Consider the following 22,707-nt stretch of genomic DNA (forward strand, 5'->3'; position numbering starts at 1 on the left):
GTGCCGGGGGCGACGTGAGACCCTCCCCCGGCTCACCTGTCCCCACACGGAGCGGCGAACGCCGCTGCCCCTCGCCCCCGCCGCCCACTCCGGTAACCGAGAGCCGGCGCGAAGCGGTGGGAGCTGAGGGGCGTGGCCAGGGGATGAGGAGGCGGGGCCAGTTTGCTCCTCGCATTCTTATTGGTGAATCCCGCCCGCTCGTTTGGGCGGAGGGGTTTGCTGATTGGGTTGCGGCGTCCCCTCACCCCTCCCGCCTTGTCCTCCACCTTCGCCTCAGAGGCGCGGGTGGGCGAGAGGTGCGGGGCGCTCGCTGAGGAGCCGGCGGCGCGGTCCTCGGGGCTCGGCGGCGGCGACAGGGGAGGCGCAGGACGAGCGAGGCGCAGCAGGTAAGGGCAGGGCCGCTGGCCGTGAGGGGCTCCTTCCCCGGCGGGGCCGCCCGCTTGCAGCCCTGCCCCGCCGACCTGGCGCCGTGCGCCCGCTGTGGCGGGGTTATGTAACCGCCCCGCCGGCTCTGCCCGCGGTCCTGCCCGCTCCCCGCGCCCCGCTGTTACCGCGGGTCTCCTCTCACCGGCGGCTTTTCGGGCGCGGAGGGATGCGGGACGGGCTGCGGGGCGAGCCCGGGGCTCTACCGCCGGCGCCCGCCCTCCGGCGGGGGTCGGTGCCCGCCGCGCAGCCCTGGGCGGGCGGCTGGAAATGGCCGGTGGGCGGAGGTGGAGGCGTGCGGTGAGGGACAACGCCGTGGCGGCTCGTCGGCTGGGGCAGGTGGTTCGTCCGCCGGGGGTGGAGAGGAGCTTGGTGAGGTGAGGGAGCATCCCCGCGGCTGGGGCAGGAGGAGGTGGGAAGGGGGCTTGCAGCCCTGCGGGAAGCGCTGGGTGTCGGCTCGAAGCAGGTGGACGTTTGCCGTGGTGCAGACCTGTCCCAGCTACTCCTGCGACTTAGGGCTGGAGTGCAGGAACGCAGGGAAGCCCGTATCCCTGAGGGAGACTCTTCTTGGGCTGCTGTAAAGTTACCTGCAGCCCACACCGATGTTATTTGGTGCTTTTATAGCAGGTAGCTCTCCAAAGCTGTTGGTTGTTTTTCTTCCTCCCCCCCACCCCAAATATTTTGGTCCCTTTACTGCTTGAGTGTGGAGTTTAATCTAGTTTCCTGAAAGGAAAATGTATGATAGGTTTATACAGCTGAAAGGAATCATACAGATGAGAATCGTAGTTTAATCTGGGGTTATGCCTCACATGAGCTTCTGTGTCAGGCTTTCCAGTTCTGCCCTTACAAACTGGTTTGCTCTTTGTGTTGTTTACCTAGTTAGAATGGTTGTTCTGTAGAAGAGGGAAACTGTTTTTCTATGAAAATAGATAATTTCTGCAAAGAAACTCTGCTGCATTTATTCTTGCAGTAAAACTAAATTATATGGTTACACATCATTCCTGAACAGATGAAAGTCTGAATACTGTGAGAATATAAAACAATCAGAAAAACTACAAACACATCACAGTAAACAAGGACAGAAGAATATTTTTATGTACATTATCAACTTTGTTAACTAGTAACTGATACCTTTCTTCTTTAACAGCAGGAACTGTCCCATTCTCCTTAAACTTCTGAGAAGGAGCTGTCAGTTATGTGATCTAGTTTGTCTGTCCTCTTCCAAATATTGTAGTGTGTATTCAGATTCAGTGGCTTGGTTTGTCGTTGTTTATATTAAACATGTTTGTCATTACATTGGTGTCCTAATGTTTTTTAAGTTATAAATTACTTGTGTGTACTAGCAGAAAATCCTTTTCAAGGAAACTTTGAAATTGTATTCCAAGTCATCATGGTGTCTTGAATATCTTGTAGGAGTTAAACACTGTGAACAGCTCTTACTGAACGTAGTCCTGACACACATGGTTTCTTCCTTTTTTTTCCTCCCAACAGGGAAAGGGAAAGCAGGTCTTGGTAAGAATTGGGGTATAGTTAAAAATTTTATGTTACAAGCTAGAGGGCTATTAAAGGAGTGTTCCACTGACCCCTGTGTGAGGTGACAGATCTGGCTGAAGGCCAATGACGTTGTAATACTGTGTGCCCCTTATAAAACTGGCTTGCTTTAAATAGAGTAGCATAGAGGCCAAGCGAAGGTAATCGGAAAGCTTGTTCTGGTTTCTTTGGGTTTGGGAAGGGTTTTTTGTTCTCTGAATACCTTAATGTTACCATGGTAACTTTAGTGGTTGATTTATCATAGCCCAGCTTCTTGACCTTAAGAATAGCACACAAAATCTTCACGCTTGGCATTGGTTGCTCAGAGTATCGTCTTCCTGTTGTGGAATGGGGCTGGAGTTTTGGCTTAGTAGGGTTGAATACCAGTGTCTGCTGGCTTGTTTTCTGCAGGGCTGGAGACACAGGTTGCTTAGCAAGCCAATGTCAACTGAGCTCCTTCACTGGTCGTAGGATGCATCCCTGGCACGGAGGGCACAGTTGAGCCTTCTGAGCAATACGCAGGTCTTGAACAGCTTGCACTGGCCAGCCCTGCTTTAGATGAATAAAAGTCAATAGTGCCTTTGGATGTTAAAAGCTTCCAAAAATAGTTACAAAGTCTCGGCTAAATTTAATACGGCTAGAATGTCAATGGAAAGGATTAGAACATTTGGGATTTGCACCAGTTAGCATTTAAAAAAAAAATAAAATCCTCTTCCTCATATCTGCCACTCCTGTAAGAGGAAATAGTGGAGATTGATGCTATTTTTGTGTGGTGGTAACCAAATTGAAGTTAAAAGGTGAGTGGACTTTGCTGTACCGGTAATTTTTATTACTGTAAAGGGAATAGTCATTGCCCAGGTGGGGGATGCAGGGGTGAAGGTTAAGGGAGGGGGTGACTATAGTCTATATTACTTTTGTGACTGCAATAGTTCATTAATCCTGTCATGTGAGGTCCCATTCTGCTCTTTCTAATTAAGTAACATGTCCACATTTAAGTCCATGGGAGCTTTCCATAGTGAAGAATTAGCACTATATAAAAATAATGCTAATCTCCAGTGTTCATTTTGCAGAATGGAGTGAAATTTCAGTAGGTTACCACTATCTGAACTTCCCTGTTCTACTTGTGCCTTCTGCCAAAGTCTTCAGTGTGGGTCCAGTTGGCTTCAGCAGGAGTTGTATCCTCAGGCTAACACTACAGAAATTGGTGACTCTGCTTTCACCAAGTCAGTGACTATTTTAAGTAAAAACTGATTGTTTCAGTAAAATCTTACCCAGTGGATTTGAATTATGGTAAAACTTGCTGGTTTGGGGTTTTTTTTTTTAGTAGGAGCAGAGATGGAATCCTTACACTTGTTCTGGATCCTTCTAGAAAAAAAAAAAAGCTGCAACTTTTCTTGCTTCCCCCCCAGATTTTCTTAATTCCTGTAGACTACAGTTTCCAGGTTTGCACTCAGGACTCGGTAATACTTCAGTTTATGGTGGTAGTATTTAAAGTTTCTATTTGTAGCATTTTGTTTTGCTTTATTCTATTTTCAGTCATGTTGTTTGTCATGGCAAGCAGTGTTTAATTAAAAAAAGAGTAAAGTTTCCTAGCAATTTCAAGAGATATGTTCCTGTTTCTTGATGTCCCTCAGGGACTCTTTTTAAAAACTCTTAAGACAGGAAAATGGTCACCAGGGAAATGCTTTATTAGTTTCCATAAAAAACAGTGGATAAATCTATACGTGCCTGATGATTATATAAGGCATTAGTCCGTTCAAACACTCCATGTGCTCCAGTTGTCTTCATTCAGCAAAATTTCAGCTGAAGTTCTTTGCGCTGTAGGGGTCTAACATCATAACAAGCTATACATATTTGCCCTTTCAGTTTTGCACTAGAAAAGCAATACTGTTTGATAACAATTTGTCAAATAGAAACTTCAGTAAGCTAGTGCTATTTGCCAATGATTATAATTTTCTGCTGGTCTCTGTTAATTTTAATTAGAGGTGTACCGTCTCTAAAACTAGTGAGGTAACAGAATGAATACTTAGCTCTCACCTGGAATCTCTACAGAGCTTTTGATTACAGTATCTACAGTGTTGAACACTGACATGACCTGATCTGTTCCAGTGGGAAGGGTATTTGTTTCATGTTTTGAACTACCACAAATCACAAGCTCTTGCACCCCTTGACCGCGGGAGGAGGAATTTGAAATAACTTACATTAGTGTAAAGTGATGCAAATTGTGTATATGAATTGCACAAAAGAAGTGACAAGGAGATTCCACCAGGGTCTGGAAGGGTAGTGGCTGCTATGGTTTTCCAAGGGTTAATAGTACTGCACTCTTGGGGTGCTCTATTCTGTGTAATGTATTTTCTGACTTGAAAGTTTAGGGTCAAAATGCTACACTAAATTAAGAAATAACATAGGAACACAGGTTGCAATGGGTGAACTTTATTTAAAGGGGATAAACGGATGTGGCAAGGAATCAGCATTATCTGGAGGTTACATGAACTTGGGCTCACGTTTGTTTGTCTCAGTATCTCAGTCTTCTAAAGGGAACAATCCTGCTACGGAGTTTACTAATGTGGTTCCAGTTAAGATCTTGGTGAATGAATTTAGCACCAGTATTGGTGCTGGATGATGCCTTAGTGTTACTGTATTATTTTTATGGCATTGCCACTTCTGTTGAAATTCTGTATGACAACTTCGGTATCTTAAGTATTTGAAAAATTTCCTGATTTGGGGAGGAAGGAGCAAAGGCACAACTCAACTTGAACTCTTTACCATTTAAAAGTTGAGTATGGTTTACCCTTACGTGGATGTCTTTCTATGTTTTTTTGATAATATAAAAGGGACCATAAGAGGGGGGAATTTAACTTATTTTGTCAGAAGCTGTAGAAAGGAATGTGATCCAGTAGTATAGCTACATAAAAGATGACTTTTAATTGTGTTTATTTTATATGGCAATCCAGTTCATGGATTACACGTGATTTAGAATTAATTGTTTTAAGAGATTTGAAATGTAAATTCTTCTGTTCTAAATTAGTAGAAGAATTCAAAAGAGAACATTTTTTGACAGAGGACTGCCCGAAGTGGCTAAGTAAATTCAAAGAAGCCACAAAACACCATCACCACACCTGAGCCTTAAGGTATTTGATGGACATAATAAAGGATATGTAGTTATGATTTGTTTTATATATGTCTAACACTATAAATAATGCAGGAAAAAGTAAGAATTCTAGCTCGTGACTAGCTGAATAATGTCTGATATAGTGACTTATTATGAAGTTCATGCAGAGCTGTGAAAACACAGACTGTAATTTCATGGATGCTTTAAGTAGATTAGTTGCTGAAAAGTACAATCCTAAGCTTTGCTGTTGCCTGTCCACTCCCAAAAAGCTTTGCTCACTTTTTTTCTGGTTGCTACAAACGCTTATGCAGCCATGAAATGAATTGGGTCAGTTATCTACCTAATGGAGTTAAACCCAAACTTTTTTCTTTAGGCCTGGTCTTTAACTGAATCGGTTTGTGTGGTTGTGCCATGAATTGGAGCAGGAGATGCCGTCTCCACTACAAAAGGTAGCGTGGGGCCCTGTCTCTGTGTAGGAAGTGACTGGTGTTGGAAGTGAACAGCCCGGGGTGCGTGACAGATTATGTTGCATCTTTTGGCAGAAGTGCTAGTTTGTCCAGTCAGAGTCTGAACTTAGAGCCCAAGGGCTTGAACTGTGCTAACAAGTGTTGTTGATTCAAGTATGTTTGTCCCCTCTGATGATCATTGAGCTCGGGCTCAAAGGCAGTTTATTTTTCTTTGGGAGCATATATGTTTTATTAGTGAGATTTCTATTTTAGTTGTGGTGCTGTGTTTAGTATTGTGCAGTATATGGCCCTTGTTTCACAAATTATACTTTGCTATACAATAGTTATTCCATACAGATGTTCTTAATTGTGCAGGTCCCATCTTAAATTGGGCAGAGGATTTAATAGTAAATTGACTAGCTAGTGAAGGGAAGACTGATCAGAATTCTGGGTATATCTTAAGTGTAGAAGAGGCATGTGTGTGTATCCACACCCACCTACCACCTACAAGTCTCAGAAAAGAGATGGTCAAAAGGCATGCAAGACAGTGACTCTCTTAAGAAGACATGGCCAATACCCAAGCCCCACTGAGCAAATCTGTCTCAAGAATTGACTGGGGAAAAAGGAGCAAGCTTTGCTGTTAAAGAGCTCTAGCAGAGCAAAACTACTGCCACATAACGTAAGAGTATTTATTAATTTCTAATCTCAGACGGAACTTTGAAGGCTATATATTGTAGAATCACCTGCTATAGTGTATGCTCATTTCCTTATTACCAACTAAAATGGTTAAAAACCTGAACTTCATGGTTGTAACTTAAAATCCTGTTCTGTTTTGTTGCTTGTCATAGTGCTTTTGGTTAATTCTTCACTTAAAAGCTTCCTTTCCTATCTAGTACCTTGTGATATGGCTCTACCAGGAGAAAAAAATAAACAACAGTTTAGTGAAGAAACCTGTAGACTTTTCTGACTTCTGTCAATACTATTGAGATTCTTTGCTGCACACTCTAATAGCTTTGTTATGCATTGAGGAACAGGATGTATGAAATTAGTTAGCTACCATGAAGTTATCTTTAACATTGCTATCGTACTTTACAGTGAAAGTGAAGCTTATTTATTAGACTCAAAAGTACAGCTTAAGAAATCAGCTGTTATAACTAGAGATGTGTATGGAAAACAGATCAATGTACCTTATTGCCTCTCTTACTTTACTTTGGTTTGAAGTTACATTCAGCCAGCAGATTCCTGTTTTGTTATATCCTAGGACATTCTTGTAGATCTTAAACTTCACTACTCCCAGTTCTGTGTAATCTCCCCTCTTCTCACTAGAATGCTTATTGAGTGTTAATTCATAATCCAATTTCCTACAACTTTTGAGTATCAGCTTGTGTCATCTGTACCCTCTTGAGTCTGTTGTGTAAAGTTGGCTTCGAAACATCCCTCTCTGCTGAGTGGGCTCTTTCAGCTTAATACTTCTGGGGGCAGAAGGGGTTTACCCAGTGTGACTATAAAATACTCAGTATCTTCACTGACTGCAAGTAATTTGACTGTTGTGAAGGAAATACTTCATACTCCCTGGCAAAAGTCTGCTCTGCCATGTAAGTTATATTTTGTAACATACCAGGCTTGAGGTTTATTTTCATAAACCTGAAAGCAATGAATCTAATCTTGATATAGGCTAGCCATGATGGCAAACACATTTAGAGATGATTGCATTTGGAGTAGATGATCTATTAATATTTTCTGCTACATTCTGAATTTAAGTTTCTTCCCCAGTAGTGGCTGCTGTGAGTATTTCTTTACAGTACTTATCTGGGTGTGATTACACTGAAATGTATGGTAATACTAGGCTTAAGTGAGTTGGTTCAAATACCAGCGGCAATACTGCTGTGATACTGAGTTCCTATACACTAATGTATACTGTTGAAGTTCTAGCCACCTCCTCCATTATTTATTCAGGCTTTTTTTCGCAGTTAGAATTAAATTCCTAAACTGAAATTAGTTGGAGGTAGTTGTGCTAATGTCAGTCTGAGTTGGTGAAAATACTAGTGTGTATTTGGTTAGTCTAAAAGCCTGTTCTCAGGTTGACACAGTAAAAAAGAGGTAATTGGCCTGAGGCTTTCACATTACACCTGCTTCCTTACAACACTGCATTCTTGTTTGTTTTAAAACCCTCCCTCATAAATTCCATGCATAGAATACAGGGCTAGGAAACTATTCTGTTTTTAGCTGTGTAACATATTTTAGTACCTGGAAAAGGAGGACAGCTAAGATCCTGTGACCTACCAGCTCTCTGCAGATCATTATATGCACCAAATGGTATTGCTGTACATTTACCTCTGGACAAGATCCTGAATTGTGGTTCAGACTAGATGACCTCTGTGGGCCCCTTCCAACCTTAGTTGTTCTGACTAGTACTGGCTAATAAATCTCTCTCTTTTGTGTGATCTGAGAGTGCGGTAAGCATGGACTCAGTGCTCCAAACTGATACTTTTGAGTGTGACTTTAGTTTGTTTTCTTGAGGACTTCTGTCGTTAGCCCTGAGACTTCAGCAATAACAGTTACTGACATTTCTGTAACGTAAGGTTATGGAATGATGTGCTCTGTCATTGGACAAATGTCATTTCAGAGCTGCAGCAGAAATGAAAGGCACAGGCATGGCAAATTAGCTCCATAATTTAGCTTTGATTTACTGAGATTAAGTCTAAATAAGCCTATGGGGTTTAATTTTGGACACTAGTCCTAAATAGTGTATTTGAACTAATATTTACAACTATTTATAGAGAATAGCAAGTACACAACAGAGCAAGGGCAAATCTGAAACAGATGAGCACACTGTGTTTATGTAACTCTCTAACTCCTTATGTTATGAGGAGAAAAAGCAGCCAATGATTGCGTGTTCTTACTCAAAGAAACAGAAATATAAGAGAATTAATTACTCCTCTGCATAGCTTCTAGTTAGCTTACTGGACCTCTGTAGAGGTTATAGGTTGATGCTTAATACACCTTTACTAAGGACAAATACCTGAATTTATACTAGTGAACACACTGATAATTAATTGGACCTTTACTTACTCTGCTCGGCTGGTATGAAGTTTACTCTTGTATCAACAGTAGGGATACTGTTTGATGTACGGGCTTGTTACTTCTGTGTCCTTCAGCATGTCTTAAAATTGTCTTTCTACTCTGGATTTGGGGTAAAGGCTCTAAAGTCAGCAGGATGTTCCTAAAAGGTGCTGAGAATTATCTCTTGAGTCTACTCTTCCCTTCATTTTTTTTATTTACTTCCTAATGTGATTAAGATGCAAACAAAGAGATTGCTAATAGACATGGAAAACCAGGGTACATTCTGTCCTTAAACTAGAAAATGTTGGCTTTATTCTTTGTAATAGTGATGCGTCTTAGTTGTACTGTTTTTTGATATTCTGTGTTCATGTTACTTTCCAACAGGGTCTTTTTTCTTTTTTTTTTTTTTCTTTGCATCGATGCCTGGTGTAATTTTTGAAGTCATTTCCATTTTCTTCTTATCCAGTGCATTACACTTTATCTGACTGCAAGCTCAGAAACACCAGCCTGCTTTCCCAGTAACAAACATGACTCTCTTAAACCCAAATACAACAGGGTATTTTCTTTTAGGGCAAGGGGCACTTAAGTAATGCCTTGGTTCTGGTTGTGTTCAGCAGCTTGTGCTGATATGGTTAGGTCTTTTCTGTGCTAATAAATGAAACTTAAGCAAAGTCCCTATTTAAGCCTTGGTGAAACTAGTCTTAGTGCCCTGTTTAATAGATCAATTGTTGCCTTAAAATAGCATGAAATATACTTTCTACAAGCCAAGCCCCCAAACTAAGAATTTCTGGATTAACTTGTGTATGTGATATTTTCAAAAGTGTAGTGTAACTGTGTCTCTCTTCTCCATGCCGCCAGGGATGAGGGGAGACTCATACTTCTTTGGAATGCGAGGCCTCGGTCACTATGGCTGCATCCCGGAGGATGGAGGACAGTTCTTACTCTACTCTATAAATGGAGACAACGATTTAAAGAGATGTTTTGCAGAGGAAGATTTTCATGAAATAATTGACTTCAACGATCTCCCGAATTCTCTCTTTGCTTGTAATGTTCACCAGTCTGTGTTTGAAGATGAGGACAGTAAGGTACAGTGTCAGTTTCCATGTTTTCAATGTAAGAGAAACACATGCCTTATGTTTGTGTTTATTGCAGTTTCAATGAAACAGTTTAATCTGTCTTGTACAAAGAAACTGGATCACAAATATGAGTTTTCTAAGGTGACAACATCGCTCTGCCATGATGTTTATTTCAAGAGCTTGAAAGCCTTTTTGTCAACAGCAATGAACAAAAATGTTTTTCTTTTGTTCAGATCTGCAGAATACTGAAATGTGGGTACATGTCTTCATAGCAACCATAGTTGCAGTAATGATGGAGGTTGCAAAGTTAAACATGTGAAGGTTCCTCCCACTTGCTGATCATATACCACTGTGATGGGAGGCTGCCTTTCTTCTGTTTTCTCATAGAATCATAGAATCGTTTAGGTTGGAAAAGACCTTTAAGATCATAGAGTCCAACTGTTAACGTGACACTGCCAAGCCCACCACTAAACCATGGCCCTAAGCACCACGTATACCCGTCTTTTAAATACCTCCAGGGATGGGGACTCAACCAGTTCCCTGGGCAGCCTGTTCCAGTGCCTGACAGCCCTTTGGGTGAAGAAGTTCTTCCTAATATCCAACCTAAACCTCCCCTGGCGCAGCTTGAGGCCGTTTCCTCTCTCCTGTTGCTTGTTACTTGGGAAAAGAGACTGAGCCCCACCTCACTACAACCTCCTTTCAGGTAGTTGTAGAGAGTGATAAGGTCTCAAATGTTTTAAGTTATCTAAAATACTATTTTATCTGGAAAATCTAGAATGATAGTGAGAACAAAGACAAGAGGAACTGTGTGATAATATTTTTAACTCTGCAATTAGTCTAAAACAGAATATTGACAAGAATATCCTCTTAAAATTTTGGGGAAAAAAAAAAAAATCAGCTTTTGCAGGAAGTATTCAGTTCCTGTTTCTTAGCCTAGTATTCTTCCTGATGGAGATGTCAGGAATACAAAACGGATAGCTTGGGGCTTTATTGTCTGATGAAATTAGTCTAGGCTAATTGTTATAGGCACATCTGAGGCTGCTTGAGTGTCTTGTCCAGGATTTTCAATTGGGAAACAAGGTGGCAGTGGTAAAGTGGGTTTTGGCTGATGAGGTATCCAGATAAAACTACAGAACATATTCACTGGGACCAAAGCTGGCCAGGATGGACAAAGGGTATTTAGTGGGGAAATTAACCAGATGAAAGGGAAATAAAGCAAGATTTCTAAGAATACGGGCTTCCTGTTAAAGGTACTGAAAGTGGTATCTAAGGCTGCACAAATGGAATTGTTTGGGTTTAATTTTTTAGACATCTTGGTCTTCTGTAATGGTGTCTTGTGTATGTTTGAGTAATACAGATTAAAAGAAGAAAAAAGTTCATACCACAGCACTAAACAAAATGATCATATTATATATAAATAAAAAATTCCACACTCTAAATTGCAATCTTGGAAAACAGTGCACCACTTTATTCCGTTTAAGTCCTTTTGCTAATAAGCATCTTGCATCTATGTTGTGCTGTTTTGTGGAATTTTATAACCCTTTGGTAATGAACTTCACTAAGGTTGAAGGGGTCGGAAAGTCTCGTTTTAAAGGAAGAGAACAGAAGTCTGCCTAGAACTAGAGAATCTCTCTTTATCCTGCAGAGATTCTATCCCCACTTGCTCCTGAGCTTTGCCTTTTGAGAGCTGTATTCTTGTATTGAGCTGATGGCTTAGTTAGAAAATGGAAAGGGTGATTATGTAAGTATGTGGGATAGCGATCCCCAAAGACTTGCAGGGCTTAGGGATGTGTCTTAGGAATAGCAGCTGGGTTGTGGAGGTGGATATTCTGTTCCGTGTGCATGTCTGTAAACTATCTGTCAATGACATGGATTGAACAGCTCTGTTTGCAGGTAAGTAGTTACTCCTGTAAGTCTATATTTAACTAGATAGGATTACCCCCAGATTTCTCATTACATCCAAGGACCTGGGGAGCTGAGTATGATTTTTATTATTCCTGTAGAACATGTACTTGTGTTCCCAGTTGATTAATACCCGTAATCCTTTCTGTTATTAACTGTTGCTGCAGGATAAGGGCACACATAAATTCAATATAAAATATTGTCAAGTTACTAAGCTAAAGTTTACAATCTTACACAATCACAATTAATAAATGCTGCTAAGATCATGTCTTCAATTATATATTGATCCAATGTATATGTAGTGGTACACTAAACTTTTTAAAGAACATACTACAGTAATGGTTATATCTACAGTAGTTTCATGGTGTTATCCATTCTACAGAAAGTAAAGTTGACTTTTACTCCTGACCTACACTTTTAGGAGGAAAACGCAGGTATGATTGGTTTGGAAGTTACAAGTTAGCTAGTAAAGAAAGCCGGAGAAACCTATCATTGTAAATGGTTGTTTTGATTTGGCATGTGAACTTGCTGCATACATAATATTTAAATATATAAACTTCTGTTGCATACCATAGCCACTCAGTATTAATGTAAAGAATTCACGCTGACAGCTTTAAAGTTACATTACCTGAAGTGTCTAAGAGCCTGAACTGTCAAGTTCAAACTTCTAACACAAATATCTAAGCAATATACTCACTAAAGAAAGGTTTTAAAAGCAAATGCCTTAAATATTTTTGTTTTAATTTGAATGCATTTAACTACTCTGTATCAGAGAGAGGGTAAGTTTGTGCTTGCAGCAGCCCGGGGGGAACACTTCACTGCACGTACACCTGCACTGTGGATCAGCCAATTTGCTTTGTTCTTACTGCGTCCTGTATCGGATGCACCCTTTCACCAGTATCATGTGGCTGTACAGCACTTCTTAGTAAGGATTCTGTGTTGCCTACCAAAAGTGATGATGGCATCTGTAGGGAGCCTGAGTTTGGACCTTCATTTTCTGAAGGCGAGGAATTCTTGCAGCTGAAGGCCATGCCCTTTACAGATGATGAGACTGTGCCGGGCCAGGCTTGAGTTTTCTCCTGGCTGGCAGCCTAAGGTCTCAACATAGAGTGAGTCTGAAGAGTTGTGGACCCTGGGATCTGAAGAAGAGTGTTGCCATCTGGCTTAAAGGAAGCTGCTCCGGAGTGACTGCCTGATCTTAAACACTGGTAGAAGAAAAGGGCAATATAGACTAGTACTACTACACATACCTGATTTTGCTACAGTAACAGAGCATCGGGTCAAAAAAATCTATCCCTACCTTTCAGACCTGTGTTCTTGGAAAGAAATCTTTACTTAGGTCAGGAGAATGCCCTGGATAGCTGGGTCGATAATAGGGGCATTAAGGCACAGGATGGCTTAGCAGTGTCAGTGCACTAACAGCTTGCTGCAACCGAAGGGAGATGGTTTTGCTTATCTCCATTCCCATCATGGACAGCCTGCTCCTTTGTACAGAAAATGAAATTGTACCTTCTCTACAATGTGACTAGAAAATACTGAACTTTTTAGTTTTTAAGGAAGAACAAAGGTGTGGAGAAGTAGATTATCCAGCAGGCCTGTTGTGAAGCTGGGGTCACATTCAGCTGTGTTCCCATCACTGTCCTGTGTTCTGATCATTTGTTTTGGCATATAACCCGTTAATGGTAGGGGCAGACGTTTTTTGTGTTTTGGAGTGTACGGCACTGACTTGGTTGGGTCCTGGAAGTCTTATTGTAAAGAAGCTAAAAATAAAATTACTCCTAAACCCTGGGATTTGCCACATGTCTCTTGGAAAAACTGATGGGACTACTTACGTGAGCAAGATAGGGCAAATTGAGACTGTTATTTTTGGCTGATAGTGTGACTGAATGGGAGGTGCTGCTGCTTTTATCTTTCCTGATAAAGCAATTGCGGTGTTGAGCCAAAGGGCATGACTCTGATTACTCCCAAGGGTGGATATGTGTGCGTTTTAACAGTTAATTGCTACACGTAGCCCTCGGGCTTTCCGGATGGTAACCCTTTTGTTGCGCTTTTGTTAGGCATGTATCACTGTTTTGTAAAACCATCCTTTCTGTAACGTGACTGTGTAATTTCCTTCAGGCTGAAACTGGTAAGCACACTGTCGAAGTGAAGCATCTTTGTCTCTTAAGATGGTTTCTTCAGATGCTGTAACGCTTCAGGAGATGCTTACACAAAACTGTTACTATTAGAATACGCTTACGTGAGGGAAGGATGTGTTTCTTCATGCTGTTTAGAGGCTGTATGTTCTTTTTTCCTGCTCTTTTTTCTACTCTTTTGGCTCAAATTGGAAGGAGTACCTATTAAACTTGATAGTTATATTTTGGATAAAGAATGATTGATTAATCAGTTTCTGAGCGTTTTAGTTATGGTGGAGCTGCCTGGGACATGATAGCCAAAGTCCATTAAGCGCTTTTCTTGCCAATGTAGTTCAAACCAGTAGGGAATATTATTATTATTTCTGCATGAGAAAATAGTGAGCAAACGTGTCCAGTTCTGGACTTCCCATTTCAAGGAAGACATGGACATAGTGGAGAAAATCCAGCGAAGGGCCACTAAGATGATGAAGGGACTGGAGCATCTCTCCTATGAAGAAAGGCTGAGAGAGCTGGGACTGTTCAGCCTGGAGAAGACTCAGGGGGATCTTATCAGTGTGTATGTACACCTGAAGGGAGGGTGCAAAGAAGACAGGGCCAGGCTCTTCTCAGTGGTGCCCAGTGGCAGGACCAGAGGCAGTGGGCACAAACTGAAACACAGGAGGTTCCCTCTGAACATCAGGAAACACCTTTTTTTTTTTTTTTTTTTTTTTTACTGTGGGAGTGACTGAGCACTGGCACAGGTTGCCCAGGCACAGGTTGCCAGCACTGGCTCTAGGTGGCCCTGCTTGAGCAGGGGTTGGGGGTTGGACAAGATGACCTCCAGAGGTCCCTTCCAACCTCCACCAGGCTGTCATTCTGTGAACATATGTTGAAGTGTATCCTAATTCTTCTGATGAGGAGGGTCAGGGTGTGAATGCAAGCCTGGGGAATGAAGGTGATTAAAAATGCATTTCCTGAACAGTGAGCTTAATGGAGGTGGGGTGGGAAAGGGAGGAGAAAAGAAGTTGAACTAAGTCAATGGATAAGATAATCCTAGTTTAATGGAAGGACTTTATTATGAAAACAGTTACTATTTTCATGAGGGATTCTTTCACATTACAACTTTATTTACATATATTGGATGACTACTTGCTTTTACTACGGAAGCTTATATTAGGCTTTCTTTGACCCCTTTTTTTTTTTTTAAGATGTATTATTGAGCTTGGGCCTTGAAAAAGATTTAAGGCTACCTCAAATGAGTGTTGGAATATTTGTCCAAGGATGATGCTTTAAGAAAACTCTGTAGTCTTACTTGGAAAGGCTTTTTTTCCTTGTGCTTGTATTCAGCTTTCTTAACAAAGTACATCTTCATGCTGCTATTTTTATTTTTAAGCTCCAGTAAAAGACACCGGACTGTTCAGTGATCTGCTGTGTTGTCTTTAACTTTTATATGTTAATTCTGGAACTGAAACTTTCTACTGATGCTTTGGCTCTGAAGCATATAATTGAAATGTGTCTGTTCAGTGCTCCTTTTAAACAAAGTGGAGCCGGTGTGTCTGCTGCCATGTGTGAAATGTTTCTTTGGTTCCCTTTTCCTACAGGCTAATTCAAGAAGATGCTCTAGAAGGCAGGCTTTGTTTCTGCAGAGGAAGATCTGTTCCTTTTGACTTCATTTTTAAAAATCTAGATTGTGAAGTCAGAACCTCTTTGGTCATATTACATCACTGAAGCCTCTAGGTGTTGAGTCATCATTATATTTAGAGGGTGGCACACTTCTTTTTAGGCTAATATTAGTATTCAAGCCTGGACTCAGTGGAAGGTCACCCTAGCTAAGATGAAGTCACCGCTCCAAGGCTGGAAAGGAATGCAGGCTTCATTCTGCCTTCCCGGTACACTTGCTGTTGCTTTGTTTTACTTTCAGTTTTTCTACCTTTTAAGGTTGTTGTCCGTTGATATGATAACATTATCAGAAACTGCCACTTGAAGCAGACTGTGCCTTGCGCTGTGGAATCTCTACCTACTTTGTTTTGTTCTGCTTTATAAATGGGATGAATGTTATTCCCTGTCATTCTGTAAAAATTGAAGTGTGTTTTTACTGTACACTGTATATGTATTTTTATTTCATTAGATGCAGAGAGCTTGCAAAGAAAGGCTGCAGGAGCAGTGTCCTTCAGCACTTCATGAATCATAGCTGCCCTCTGGGAATCCTATCTTGCACTCTTCCCTGGGTGGTGGTTTACAGACATCTAAGAACTACTTTTTTGTATGATCGTGGAGGCACTAAAATGTAACTATAGGAAGCTGTTCTTGCTCTGAGGAGTATGCAGTCTAAAAAAATTAATTTTCCGTGGCATTTATTCAATAACTCAATTCAAATACTTTCTCTGTGAACCATATCAGTGCAAAACAGTGTCTCAGCTGAAAACACCTATGAACTTTCATGCTCTGCATCTGAGATCCCATCTGACTGCTGGAGTGATAATCCCAACTTTTTCAGCCCTGTTATATAAGTCCTCTCTACAACCAGAAAGAGCTGTTGATATTTGTCATTCATAAACCTACCTTAGTTAACTTTCTGTGGTATAGCTGCTGGACCTTGTTAGTCAACTATGTACTGACATGCGGGACGGGATGCTGGTATAACAGCTCCTCTGTAGAGCTGTTGTTTCTGTGCCTTACTTGCAGGTCAGTTGTGAGTTATGTTGAGGAGCTCAGATAACAAGAGCAGACACTGCATGAAGTCGGGCATACTGTATCATATGAACTCTCTAAACATGACTGGCACGAAGATGCACGGAGCATATCAGTGTCTGGAACCCCCTAGGATTGTAGAACCACAGTAACAGTAAGGTGCTGAGGTTTTACTGGAGAAAGGGCAGTAGTAAAGTTTATCTTCATTGACATTTGGGATCTATTGAGTGTTCATTCTAGTTCCAGGGAAGAAAATGAATTAGTTTTGATTGGTGTGGTTTGCATATTCAGTATTTGAATACATATATGTAAGGAGATTATTGAAGGTTGCTCTTGCTGCTGTTAACAAGACAACTTACTGAGGGTACTAAAGGCAGCTCATGTATTTATGTATATAGGTTCTGACACTAATTTTGTCCGAGGTCATCTGCAGAATTTCTAATGGAACTGTAAGGAGTCGTTAGTCTAGTCTGGTTCAGGCATTCCTTCTGTCTTCCCTCTTAGGTGGTTCTGGCTGTTACTGAAAGGCTTCAGCATTTCTACTGTCTTTCTGGAAAAATGCATAAGCTTTATGATTTGATAGCCTTCGAAGAAACACAAAGGGCATGCTGAGATTGTGCAGTTGTAACAGTATGGTCAAGTTGAATCTGTGTGTATGCCCGCTTCATCCCATGCAAGTAGAAGGTATACTTAGCCACGATTATCCTGTTGGCATCCAGGAATTGCCAAGCTCCAAATATTCCTCAATTCAGTCAATGCTCAGTTCCTGCTCTGAAAATGTGGTGTGGTGTTTTTTTTTTTTTTTTTTTTTTTTAAAAAAAAAAAAAAAAACAAAAAACAACAAAAAACCTCAACCAACCAAAAAAAGTAACAAGTATTTCTGGGCCTGAAGCGCCACTGTCTGTAATGTGGATGCTGTCTAACAATTTATACAGTACTTGGGCTTATTTTCCCATCCACGCACGGGGCGCTTGGTAGTACAAATGCCCTTGTTTCGATGGGAGAACGTGCCTGGCAAAAGACCAAGTGGGTTAAAGGTAGGCTTGTATTCGTTGCAGCTGAAATTTGGAGTAGTGCTTCAAAGCATTTGACTATACTAGTTGCTTGTAAATTACAAAAATAAACTGATTAATATTCTTTCCAGAACACACAAGACAGCAGTTACTGATTGCTTTTTAAATTTGGAAATGTACTTTTCTGCTTAAGAGCAACTATGGAAAAATTCTTCTAGTGCTGGCTTTCTGTGGTCATGCTCTACTCTGCAGTCTAGAGGGAACGCGTTATCTCAAGAAACCAGGATGGGTGTGAAATCTTTCCTGGGAAAGGACCATTCAGGGTAAGTATTTCAATTTTTTTTGTACAGGAATATAATTTTCTTATCAGTTCTGTCAAGATATGCAGAGTTTTGAATAATGAGACATTTTAATAGAGGTGTTGGTAAATCCATGCCAAGGTTTACAAGGACCTTCTGTTGTGGCATGAGAAAACAGGCTCCGGGAGCAGAGGGAATTGCGAGGTCTTATCTGCAAGTCAGTAAAGAATCGTTCCTTAATTACTCTCTTCTTGAGCACAATGGACATTGTAGGATAAACTGTGGGTAGGTCTGATTTAGATATCCCTAAACACTGTACAAATTTAGATTAAGATTCCACTTTGCAGTTGTCTGTCTCCTGTAATAAGTTGAACTAAATTCCTGGACTCAAATGCCTTTTGATCTTTGAGGAAGTCGAGATCTGGCCTGGAACATTGAGGCTAGTATGCCTTTCCTCTCAACTCGCTACCAGTGTTAGCTGGGACACGGAGTTCAACCAAGGACTCTGCTGACAGAGAAGTTTTGTTGGTGGTGGTTTTTTCCTTCTGATTATCCTGCTTGAAAATATTTGAGAGTTTGACTGTGTGTACATGGAATACTGAGCCTTTTTTCCCAGGATGATCACAGGATATGTTGCTTTCTGGGATGATAAGCAAGAGAACCTAGCAGCAATCTCTCCATGCAATTTTATGACATTTCCTATTTACCAAGCTAGAGAGGGTTTGTTTTATTGTAACTGGTGATACTTGCTATTCTTGACCAGTGTTACTCCTGGCTTTTTTTCTTTTTTTCTTGTCTGGCCATCTAAGGTGTAGCATGTTTTTGTAAAGCAATATAAAGCCAAGAAGACAGACACCAGGTCACATTTGGAATAAACCACAGCAATGATTTCTACAGCAACTTCCTTGCATCTAATTGAAACTTTTATGCTGGCGCAGTGTGTATTAAAGCAAGAAGTCAACCCTTCTGGTATCTGCCGACAGAAGCAAGAGCTACATCTTTCAAAGGAAAAAGCTGCCTTTATGTAGTCTATAGAAAAGTCTTTGGTGTTTGTTCCACTAAGTAGTTCTTACCTGCTAATAGTCAAACACAGTTTTGCCCTTCTGCCTCCAGCAGACTGTCATTCTGAAGTCAACAAAAATAGTGTTTTTCTAGCTGATAGTGATCAAAAAGTGCAGTAAAGCCATTCTAATGTGGTTAGGGCAGCAGCTGTTCCTTATTTTAATACCATCAGAGGTCCTAATCCATCCACAAGTTCTGATATCAGTTTTCTGGCCCAAGGAAAAGGCTTCTAAATGAAGGTCAGCCTTCATTACCAATGCATAAAGACATTGCATTTTCAGAAGCTACATTTTGGCTCAATCACATTCGAAAAAGTAAATTTATGACTCTAATTACCAATTATTTAAGGGAATTTCTCAAATGTTTCATACAAAACATGTTAAAAACACTGCACCAGAGTTTAATGTAACTAATAAATCAAATAATGCTGAATACAGGTAGGAAAAAAGTAACACTTGAAAAGGAATGTAGTCTTAGAAAATGAGGGATACTGGAAGGTGATTTGAGGTGACAAAGAGTGGAGAAGAAAGAGGCAGCAGCTTTAAGATTGTGGCTTTAAGCAGCAGCTTTAAGATTGGTTAAGACAAATTCTGCATTAGATTTGAGCACAAAGGTGAGAGATCATAATCAGAGTTGAATCAAGGTGAAGTGAATTATCAATTACTTTTATGCATTTGAAAACATGTTTTCTTCTGTGCCAGATAAATTCATGGTTCTTTTTGTGGTTGATGGAAGTTTTAACATTTGCTGCCACATGCAAGGATCTCTCTATGGCTGTGTTCTCAGATCCAATCCTCAGGCAACAGATCTGCTGATAAACTATACCATTCTGTCAGCTGAGGAATTTGTTCAAATTCTTAGTTTCCTGTGTAGTACGAGTGCGTGAATGGTTTAAAAAATAATGTATCATCTTGTACTATTTTATTGCCTTGCTCTAATGTGATTACTTTTAAATGTAGGTTCTTTGGCTCTAATTTGATTGCATTTTATGGACACTTTACCCTGCTTAGATTACATGACTTTTGTATGGGGCTTTGAAACTTAATACAGAAGCAGAGGCATTGGAGATATGGTAAATGTAATGTGTATGTCTCGGAGGGATAAGAGAAACCTTTTCCATGCAATAGAGACTAATGAGCTGGAAGTTAAGATGACAGTAGAATGGGAAAAAGAAATTACGGTATTCCTGGCAAGAGAGTAATGAAGGATCTATTACACTGCAGCAGGGTGGATTCAAATCAGTATGTGTTGTCTTTAATTGGTTTTGCGGTTAGTCTAAAAAGCATAAAGACATTGTAAGACTGCTGCATGCAATAATCTAGAAATTCTGCATTTAATGTTACTGGAATTAGTAGTGTGGAGAAATCTGATAGTGTCATCCCTGTGTTTCTAGTGTGTGGCTGGCTTACAAGGGAAGGAAAAAAACTGAAAACTTTAAGATGCTGAGGAAATGAGTACCAGCCCCTTACTGAGTGGAGCTGGCCCCTGTTTTAAAGTCTGTTACAAACTGGTGTGCACCATGGGGCTGACCTCTAAAAGCCATGATAAAGTCGTGCTATGCATGTCTCTTCTGTTTTTATCCTTCATGACTCTTCTTAATGATGATTGTTTATCTATTTCTCAAGATACTACTTGTTGAAAGCTTTGGGTGTTGTTGTGGTGTTTTGTTTTGTGTTTTTTTTTTTTTTATTTTATTTAACAATTTAACAGCTGGAGTCCATGGCGTCCCTGACTGAAAATAGTCAGTTCACTCAGGCTGAAATACCACCAATGTTGAAGTGAAGGGAGTGGGTATTTCACATGGCCGAGATTGTGTTGCATCAAGTCCCAGGGCTATCTAGATCAGCCTTCTGCCAGTTTGGAAAATGGAGTTATTTTTATTTGGTTTTCCCTCAGTTCCTGGGACAGGGCCATATACAACCTGAGAGCACTGGCAGCGCAGGCCCTGATCTGGAGGCTGGCTCCTGGACCATATCAAGCATGTTTAATATACATTAGCAAGTTTACTTTCTTTGACACTGGTTGCTTTCACTTTCTTGCCTTTGCAAAGCTTTTGGGTAGGTTCTCCCAAGAATGTCTGTTTAACAAGCAAAGAGAAAATTCAAGTTATATAATGATACATACTTAAGTAACTTCTAGACCCATTTGGTTCTTAACTGCTAGTGATCCTGTTCCTCTGAATAAATGTGCATCAGTGCTTCTCCCCATCTGACTTAAAGGTTTTGGTCACGGACAGTTCCAAATTCCTTTAAAGTCTGCAGCTGTCAACAGGAACTGCAGAAATATATCACAGAATGGTGTTATGTTGTCCTTCCTTCCCATGTCCTTCTGTAAATCCCCTTATCTTTTGTATCTGTAACTACAAATCTTCCTTGTTACTATGACCAGTTCATTTCAGGTGTTTCTTTAAACATAGTGTCCATTATATCTGCTCTGTGCTCTGTAATACAGCTGCTTCTGATATGAGCATTCGAATTGCTCCTGTTTGTCTTGTGGTTAGAGGGAGAAACACATAGTGCAAATAGTACAGGAGTGCTTCTTAGGAACATAATGTGTCTTCCTTTTTTTATATTCCAGTTTCAAGTGATGTAAAAAAGCTTATACCTTTTAATAAGTCTTTCCCAAAGAAATTGTTGTATTCATTACTGATTGTCTTGATCTATCAGCCTTACAGTTTTGAAACGGAAGTTTTTCTGACTCCTGCTGTTTTATGATCTACATATAGCAAATGCAGTGTGTCCTGCATATGTATTTAAATTTTGAGAAATTTTTGTGGCGGTAACTGTCACTTACTGAAGCATAGTTCAGATTATCTATTCAAAACCTTATTGCACTGTAGTCTTTCTGTTGATCTAAAATGATCAGATTGACTTTATGTAGTGATGAGAAAACAACTAATTTTAAATAGCTTGTCCAAACTATGTATCTGCATTTCCTGTATTTACTTCAGGTCTAAGAATTAAATCCTTATCTGATATTTGTCAGAGTCTTAAATGAGAAAGAGATGGATGTATGCCTTATCAATACCTTTATTGAATACATTACAAAATAAGATGAGTTATCTTACATCTTCTCTTCCAGTACAATCCTTATTTTTCCAGCACATTCTGTTTTTTTTCCCTGTTAGTAGGTCTTGCACAGATTTGCACTTTGAATGATAATTATTCCAATGTAAACAAACAAACAAACAAACCCCAACAACAACAAAAACCACCAACTACTTTCTGGTAGTATATCTGAAGAGGGGGGTGGAGTCTGAATGCAAACATTAACAGACACTGGATTCTCAGAAAATTCTTCATAAGCTGAAAGTCATGTAAGATTTTGTGTGTTTTACATGTAATGCAAATATATACTGTAATAAAACTGCATACAGTTTTAGGATAGGCCCATCTCCTTGAAATGTTTATTACCTACCTTGCTTTTGCTTCTACTTCTGCATTAGCAGTTAATGCCCTCCCTACCTTACTTTGCTTTTCAAGGACCTTCAGCTATCCTTTATCCATGTTCTTATGGCATATGGACTGCTATTAACCGCAGACCTATAAAACATGGGTTATATTAGTATTCTGTGATATTGATTTTTAGGAAAACTTTATATTCTCTTTAATGCCTTCTGTGTTTTTGAGCTTTATGGTACACCTGAATCACCATCGGTATGTGGGTTTTTTCTTTTTTCTTGACGTCATATCTTAGGGGTGTGTAGGGTGGGGTGAAGGAGAGTATTTGAAACTGCAGTTCTTACACAGATGCATTACTCATGAAAACTGAGTAAAAATGCCAATATTGTGGAATTTGAGATTAAAATTATGTAAGTGCAAAGCACTGTTTCACTTCTTTCTGATCTCTCCTTGCACCTGATAATCATGCAGCAAGTCACCTTGATAGTGAAGATAAACTTAATTTGTACCCACTTAGACTATTTACACTGTATAAAGGAAGATCCTAGCTGGTAGAGAAAAAACCCATGCTTTCT

The 22,707-nt window shown here is 40.3% G+C and overlaps 1 protein-coding gene across 1 annotated transcript in view; it reads left to right on the plus strand.

The window, feature by feature from the left end:
• Nucleotides 1-350: 350 nt before the first annotated feature.
• Nucleotides 351-22,707, plus strand: part of RCAN2 (regulator of calcineurin 2) — a gene marked incomplete at both ends in the record, with an annotated part of 89,683 nt that continues 67,326 nt past the window's right edge. The window contains 2 exons of the mRNA XM_082305232.1: nucleotides 351-386; nucleotides 9,433-9,659. Of these exons, the coding sequence (XP_082161358.1) occupies nucleotides 9,435-9,659 (225 nt within the window). The remainder of the gene's footprint in view (nucleotides 387-9,432; nucleotides 9,660-22,707) is intronic.

The sequence above is a fragment of the Platalea leucorodia genome, assembly GCF_965183815.1.
Source record: "Platalea leucorodia genome assembly, chromosome: 3".
Lineage (NCBI taxonomy): Eukaryota > Metazoa > Chordata > Aves > Pelecaniformes > Threskiornithidae > Platalea > Platalea leucorodia.